This window comes from Centruroides sculpturatus, unplaced genomic scaffold (genome assembly GCF_000671375.1).
Source record: "Centruroides sculpturatus isolate CEXI.00-Female unplaced genomic scaffold, Cexi_2.0 scaffold112, whole genome shotgun sequence".
Classification (NCBI taxonomy): Eukaryota; Metazoa; Arthropoda; class Arachnida; order Scorpiones; family Buthidae; genus Centruroides; species Centruroides sculpturatus.
In genome coordinates this window covers 790,807-799,326 of record NW_019384367.1, presented here as the reverse complement: position 1 = coordinate 799,326, position 8,520 = coordinate 790,807, and the positions used below count along the sequence as shown (strand labels likewise).

General features: G+C 26.6%; 1 protein-coding gene across 1 annotated transcript in view; it reads right to left on the bottom strand.

Moving 5' to 3' along the window:
• Positions 1-4,367: 4,367 nt before the first annotated feature.
• The window catches only part of LOC111612958 (guanine nucleotide-binding protein G(i) subunit alpha-like), a 60,415-nt gene continuing 56,262 nt past the window's right edge, over positions 4,368-8,520 (bottom strand). The window contains exons 9-10 of the mRNA XM_023354261.1: positions 5,896-6,089; positions 4,368-5,817 (exon numbers count right to left, since the gene is read on the bottom strand). Of these exons, the coding sequence (XP_023210029.1) occupies positions 5,899-6,089 (191 nt within the window). The 3' untranslated portion in view covers positions 4,368-5,817; positions 5,896-5,898. The remainder of the gene's footprint in view (positions 5,818-5,895; positions 6,090-8,520) is intronic.

The following is an 8,520-nucleotide window of genomic DNA, read 5'->3' as shown; positions in this document are numbered from 1 at the left end:
ATTAAAAATGAAATTTAAGATTATTTTATTTTGCTTTTTGTTATTATACAAATTTAAAATCTATTCAATTCATTTAATTCACCTATTTTTTCAAATTGTTAACTTAACTAAAATACACAATGTAAATTAAAAGCTATTTTCATGTTTCAAGCAGCTTTCTATTTCGACTCAATCTGGAAGATAATTTTGTGTTAAAAAAAAATAAAATTTTTTAAATAGAAAATTATTTATTAAAGAATTATAGAAAATTATTATTTGATAATTTATAAAGAGAGGAAATTGTATTTTTTAATGACATAACAAACTATTTTAATTAGATCAACATTGTTTAAATTTAATTTCTTGCGATAGGTTGAACGTCACAACATATCTACGCTAAGGAAGTACTTGCTTTTAAAGACGACCGGATGGCCCAGGCGGTTAAAGCGTCAGCCTATAGCTCTGGGGAACTGGAAGTTTGAAAAACACCAGGAATCTTTTCGGGTCTGTCCTGTACATGTCAAGTCCCCTCATTCAACATCCGGGGCCCCTTTAAATTATATCCATCAGGGCCTTTCCAACTCATGATGGATATAATTAAAAGGCCATCTTCAGTGGCACACCTAGAGGAGAGCCAAGGGTCCTTGCAATTCCAAAGAAAAAGGAAAACAAACACTAGAAAATTTCCCAAAAATCTTTTTCTAATTAAAATTAATTTTTTAAATTTATATTTTGCGTTGTCTTCTATTTCTATATTACTTATGAATTAACGATCATATAAAGTGGGAATTTTTTATCCGTTCAAGTCGGTTCCCCGAAGATTAAATCTTGAGTGAACCACTGCCATATTAGTGTCAATAAGGCAGTGTTAAAAATAGAGGGTTAAGGGATGAAGCCTGATAATTTTCAATCATATTGCAATATAAAATTTAGATAATAACAAAAGCTTAAGAGAAGTAACTTTGTTGAATTATGAAAAATTTCTCCGTTTAAAAACCACTAAGACACTTTAGAACAGGTTAAAACAGTGTATGGCGCCATCTGTTATACGATTTATTTAAAAATTATTTTTATATTATTAATTTTTATAAAAAGGCAAAAGGCTTAATTTTGAGGGTAGGTAGAGATGAGTTTATAAAAAAAAAAAAAAAAAAAAAATGTAAATGCTAATAAGTCTGAACCCACAAGACATACAACACATATGCCTTATCGCCCCACTCTAGTGACCTTTAACACCAAAATTTAATATCATAACTCTAATATGCACGATATATAAAAATAATCCAAGTTTCGAAAATTTTGGTTTATCTAATCTTGATGCCGACAGACATTTTTGTGATACTTTTTGGCCTCCTAGAATGTCAAAAGATCGAGATATGCAAAAAAACTCCAAAGCGGGAGTCAAAATTTGACCGATTACCTTACTTTCCCTACTTTATATTCTATAACAGCCGGGAAAGTGAAAATAAAAAATTGAGATGAGCTATTGATAAGTCAACTATTTCTGCGAATTGATAAATTCATTTATTGGTGACGTCAGAAATGAAAACCGAAATATAAAAACTGTTTTATATATTTTTCTCGAATACGAAATCATAAAATAAAAGTTGTCACTTTTTATTTTGGATTTTATTTTTCCGTTTTACTATCTTTCTGACTCCATTTTAAAACGTTCTTGCATAAACAAAGGTTGCGAATTAGTAGTTCTCTTCTAATTCTCTCCAAGGATTTCAAAATGTCATCTGTACAAAAATTTAATGTTACTTATAATAACGAACAGGGCTGATAAAATAAGACAAGGCATCATCCTCTCCAAAAGCCATAAAAAAAATATATAAATAAAAAACAATAAAATAAACGAAAACAGAATTTTTACCATTTATCAAAAGAAACTTTAATTTGTATCACTTTTCTATCATTTACATAACAGACTAAATCTTGAAGCCTTTTTTAGTGGGTCTCACGAGAATTATACAGGCCTAGATAATGTGGACAAATTATCTCAATAGCTGCCATTGAAAATACTTTAAGCCAGTGTTTTTCAACCTGTGGGTCGCGACCCCCAGGAGGTCGTGAAGTCTTACACAGGGGGTCGCGGGTAAAAGAAAAAGACAAGTGTTTGTAGGTCCTACACTACATTAAAAAAACTACAATTTCAGCGAGAAGGCTGTACCTGTTTATTATACAGTACAATTGGTTTTTTGATCGACATTCAGGTCTCAACGATGGGTGTAGCCAGAGATGGGCCCGGGTGGGTATGGGCCACCGCAGAAAATGATAGCCGTAAAAAGTGTTGAGCTGACTTGCAAAAAGAAGTAATAAGTAGAAAAGTAGAAGTTGGAAATTCTCATCCTAAAAAAAAAAGGTCAACAGCATCCGAGCCCAATGTTATAATGAAAAGGAAGTTTCATACGTTATGTGTCTTAAGTTATTGTCGATTCTTCTCAAATTCTCGTTTTAATCAACAATAATTTTTCTCAACAGAAAGAAAATTAAATACATAGTTTTTAAAATCACTGATATAGTTTTAATATGGCCCTAGGGGGTTGCCAGAATTTTTTAACTTGTAAAGGGGTCGCGTATTCAAAAAGGTTGAAAAACACTGCTTTAAGCCAAATAGAGGGTCATTTGACTATCTTGATAATTCTCCCTTGTATTAAGATTTTAAAAAATTTATTAATTTTACTATAAATACTTTATTGAATTTCAAAGTAACATTAAAAAATACTATTATAACTGTAAATAATTTCAATACAACCAATAAAATTTATAAAACTTTAAAAAATGCACTTTAGAAACTTTTATTTGGCATTAGGAACGAAACAAAGGGACATTTAGTGACCTAAATTCAATTGAAAGACTTGTTATATCCGATAAGAGGCTTTTACATTTTTTAAGACCATATGTACTGTATTTATAGAATATTCTTTCATATTCTTTTATATCGTGTTATACACAAAATAAAATTTAATTTTTTACAGCTTTCTAAAATCGGATCTATACATTATTTTGTTTTAGAAAGAATTGAACTTTTAAAAATGTAGTTCACTTTCCCCCTGAAAAGATTCAATAGAAAGACTAGTCATTTGTTTTTTAAGTTTATTTATTAAATTTAGCATACGGAGAAGCCATTTGTGCTGTTTATACATTTATTGTCAGGGTTCAGCCATTAAAATATGTCCTTTTCTTCTTTACATCTATTTCACATTTAGTTCTTTCCTTTATATAACTGCTTGACTTGCAGTTTAGAATAGATGACATAGCAGTCTTTGTTGAATCTTTAAATTTTTCTTAATATAAATCAGATATTCCAATAAGTAGAACTTTACAAAAGAAAAGAATTTAAATAGAAACAGTATAAATTCTCATTATTAAGATTAATGGATCTCTCGATATTAACCGTGTATATAAGAAAATAATAATAATATACGATTTTCATTAATCTGTTCGAATCTAATACATAGAAAAACAGATCATAAATCACGTGAAAAATTCTTTATTGATTAGTATCATCTATAAAAGAAATAGATAGACTTTCTCCAATTTCCTATTAGCGAAACTACAACTTGGCATTTCTATTAAATAAAATCGATATACTCATTAAGAAACATTTCTAAAGTATTTATCGATCGAATTTTTGGTTTTCCTTCCTTTTGAAAATATCTCAACACACATTTCTGTTCAGAATTGATTAGACTGATACCTCCTCCTCCTTCACCATACATTTTTGACTATTTTTATTAAAATTTATATAAACAAGTTTAAAAGTTTGTCATGTGACAAGTGTGTGAAAATATCAGTAGACAGATCTTACTTATAACTGAATATTCTTGTAATTTTAAGCATTATTCTAATAATCTGACAGTCGAATTGTTTAATATCAGCTATCATTTTGATTACTTATTTAAAGTTCTCAAGAAAATTAATCATATAAAAATTCTTTTTTTGGAGAAGTGTAGGAGTCTTTATCAATATTTCTCATGTCCTGCAGCATCCATCAACTGACAATATTGACATCAGTCAACACGCTTATCACAATTCCTTCTACAGGTAAAGATGAACTATGTTGATAAAATCTTTCCTAAACAAACCATATCGACATTTCTGCTGTTATCACATTCATATGCCAACTCCTATATGTAAAAATATCCTAGAAAATCCATATTTTCTTACTTATCCATTTATTTAAATGTGCCAAAGGATAAAAAAAATTGTGGTTTTTTTTAAAGTGAATAATTAAAAACAAAGAAAAATTAAATTTTTATTTTGACTGTTTTTAAATACATTTATATTCAATTATATGTAGATTACGCTAACAAATTTACAAGTAGAAAAAAAAATTAAAAAATAAAATTACACTATTCTAAAATTTCATTTTTTTTCCTTTCTTTTTTTTTGAAATTATAGAACAGCTTTAGAATATGAAACTTCACAATTCTCTCTTGTATGTAATTATAAACCACAATTATAAGATAGTTCTTGATAATAGATTAAAAATATTAACAATATTTATTAATATGTTTTATCTAATATCTTGTTAAAAATTTGATTTTTTTTAACAAATTAGCTCCAGATAAAATGGAGAGGAAATAAAGTCACAAACAGTATTATTTGTGAGTGAAATTCTCTCTCTCTTTTGCCAGTTATTTGTTTAACAAATTAACATGTACTTTTAACTTCTGACAAAGCAGTTAGGTAGTATAGCACTCACTGATAAGGAAAAAGTTATAAAAAAGTAACAATGCCCAATATGCATACACAATAAAAATTCAATATGTACAATGTTCTGGAAGAAAATTGGTCCATCAAAACTTTTATTCCATTGATTAAATATATAAAAATACATTGTGGGAATGATCATTTCTATTATGTTGGTATAATAAAAGACAATAATAATTGTTAAAATCAACAGTTATTATTTTTTTCGAGTTTGATATAAATGATGATTTTCAGAATTTGTTTAAGACTGTTACTTCCACAATGAACCTATTTCAACATATCACAGATTGTGAAGACAACTTCCATTAATGGAAAGTGATTATCCAAACTCTTGAGTGAAGTGATCATTTTACAGATTAAATTATAATAATATACAGTGAAAGAAGAGAAAAAAAAACAATAACAAACAGGTAAAATCTTATTTTTTTTTTATACAAAAGAACATGACTGAAACCAATAATAATAATTGTAATAAAGTTAACACAAAAAGTAATAATTTTATTATTTTTTTTTATAAAGCTGTCAATTGTTTCAACCATTTTGCTTCATTACTTTAAAATTCAAATAATTTTAATAATCATGCAAAACAACAAATATAAATGCCCAAGCTTAAAATATTTACTTTTTTTTTCATCTCATAACTGATTATTTTTTTAAAGAAATTTATAACAGTTTATATTATTAATGTTTCATTCATTACAAAACATTATAAAGTATGTTTTTTGCTTATTTAAAAATGAAAAAAGGAAAATTTTACAAATTCAACATTGCAATGTACTGTACTTTGCAAATAGGTCAAGAATGACTTGTTTTCCCCATTTATTTTTATTCAGTCATTTTAATTTAATTCTGTAAATAGTGAAAAAATAGAAGTGTTATTCACAACATACACATTTATGCCCTTTGAGTGGAAAAAACATTTGGTCATTTTTTTTATACATATTGGCACGCAGTTTAAAGGAGAGAAAGGCACGAGACTCTGAAAGAAGGAAGACATTTTCAGAAAACTTCATATCAAAATGCATAAATTGGCACAGTGAACATACATCCATGAGAAGCAATGGAATTCTGTAGACAGTCTTTGATTGTTGCTTTTCTTAATTTGGAACTATCAATTACCTGTAAAAATTTAGTATCATTAATAACTATTCCGGAGTTTTTCATCTTTACTAAACATACTTTAAACATTAATTATACCTTTCAAAATAGACCACAATCTTTAAGGTTGTGTTTGATGATGACATCAGTAACAGCATCAAAAACGAATTGAATGTTATTGGTATCTGTGGCACAAGTGAAGTGTGTGTAAATTTCTTTTGTGTCTTTACGCTTATTCTGACTTTCAAATTTCATCTGAATGTATGCAGCTGCTTCTTCATACGTGTTACGTCCTGTGGAAAAACAAACTCAAGTTAAATAATATATTCCACATTTATTTTGCAAAGAAAGAAAAAAAAATTTTCAATAATAATTTTTTCCCTGAATATTTTTAGCAATTTACCTTTATCAAAAAAATTCTACACTTGTATCAAAGCTGACAAATTACATTTTGTTGAAAAATAAACTGTCAAAAATATTTAGAAAGCAGTTTGATGCTTCTTTAAAAATCTAACAAGTAATTTTTATTTACAAATTTATCACTAATTCGAATATAAAAATAAATAAATGCTGATTATTTAAAAAATTTTTAAATTTACGAAATATTTTGAAAATTTAAAAAATACATGTAAATGTAACTTAGAAAAGAATACTCTATATCTAAACATAAGGTACCGTACATATCAGTTTTTGAGCCACAATTATGATTTTTTTTTTATTATTGAAAAAGCTGCAGACTTACAGCACAAATATCTGGCTTATATCTAAAATATAATTTTAACTACAGTTTATAGGTATACATACAGTTAAGAACACAATTCTCTCTAAAATAAAAAAGATTATAACATATGAATTAATAACATAANTATAGCATAGTTTATACGGATTATTCCCAAAAAATTATATGTATTTTGGAAATGTTAAGTCGAATTAGTCTAGAATCGATTAATTTTATGGAAGAAAACCTTTCAAACAGCCATAGTCCGTAAACTTCACGTGTCGGGCTGTGATTGGCTCACGTATTTAAGGATTCCTACAACGCGAAATTCGTATAACGAAGAACGTATCTACGCGTTATAGGGGGATCTACTGTATTTTTATATTTGATATACATTATGAATAATACTTATTTTTCACTATTGATATCTCAAGACTTAGCAATTCTTACAAATATTTGATTATAAATATTCACTCAAAACCAAAAAAATGTTAATTTTTGAAAAACTTTAATTATGTTTGTTGTTTAAAGCATTTAATTCACATATTTTTCTGTTTCAATGATAATTCAAATATAAAAAATTAAATAAAATTTTAATTCAAAATTTTAATTCAAAATAAGTATAATGTATGCATTTTCAAAATGAATGCAGAATATCACATATAATATGTGCTCCTTTTGAAAAAGAAAAGTGCTGAAACTGATAGAAACAAAGGCTACAAATGTTTCTTTTTAAGAATTCTATCCGTGGTTTCCTTAATTATCTGTTTTTTTCTTTTACTATTTTTTTTAAGTCTATGGATAGAATCTTATTCTGTTTTTATTTTACTTTTATTCATTTTTTTATATAAATTCTTTCGTTTCTTTCGTTATTTCTACATTTAAAATATTTACTTAAAATAATGCAAACTTGAAGTTATTCATTATCTAATTAAAATATTTTAAATAAGTAAAATTCTATAATAAAATTAAACGAATATTTTATAATAAAATTTAAAACGTGATTATTTTTATAATAATTAATTTCCTAAATGCAGTAATAATCTAAATGTGTTAACAAAAATAAAAAAAGCGAAATGAAAATAATAATTATATTTTGTATATTTTATGTAAATATTTTTAAAATAATTTTATAAAATAAAATAAAATTGTATGTTATAATTTGTTATGAAATTTGATAACAGATGTCGCCACCTAAAATTATTAACTAATAAATTTTAAATAATTTTAAATTTTTTAAAATAAATAAATGTTATATATAAATACACTTTTTTAAATAATCGAAAAATCAACGAAACACTTTGCCAACATTAAAAAATAAAATAAAATTATGCTAAGTCAAGATAAAAGCAACTTATATTAAAACGTAAACAATACTTAAAAAGCTTTTATAAACTAAGTCGATTTGTTTACATTAGAAAATATTTTAACGATTATTTTTGTATCCATAAAAGTGTAAAAAAAAAAAATTTAAGTTACTCCATAAAAGTTGAAGTAGAAAGTTGGTAATAAACTTTAACCAATATTTTATTTGTTCTATCATTCTAAATCCAAGATAAAAACAAAGTCTAGCTGCTGAGTATGGGTTGCTTACTTTCAACAGAAAGAGGGTTGTCGAAAGGTCAGAGTTAGACAGGACTATCCCATTTAAAGAAATGGTCTGATGCACTTCCGCAGCAGCCTAAGTTCCGTCACTCAGTCTCGGAAAAGAAACACAGCAAAAGGTGGTGGAAATCGAAATCAAACGATTTCCCTTTTGCCAATGGTGAAGTGGGAACTGCTTTCAAACCCATTCGCTGACGTGTGACTCGTGGAGATCAAGGGATGGAAAGTTAGAAAAAGAAAGGCAGGAGATGACAGCTTTCAAAAAAAGACCCGAGAAAAGACATCAGAAACCTTCTTCTTTAGATATATTTAAAGAATTTTTGAAAATATTAAATCATTAAAAAATAAAACTTTAAAATTTTTTAATCCTAAATTATTTTACATTTTTTTTCTTTTTTTTT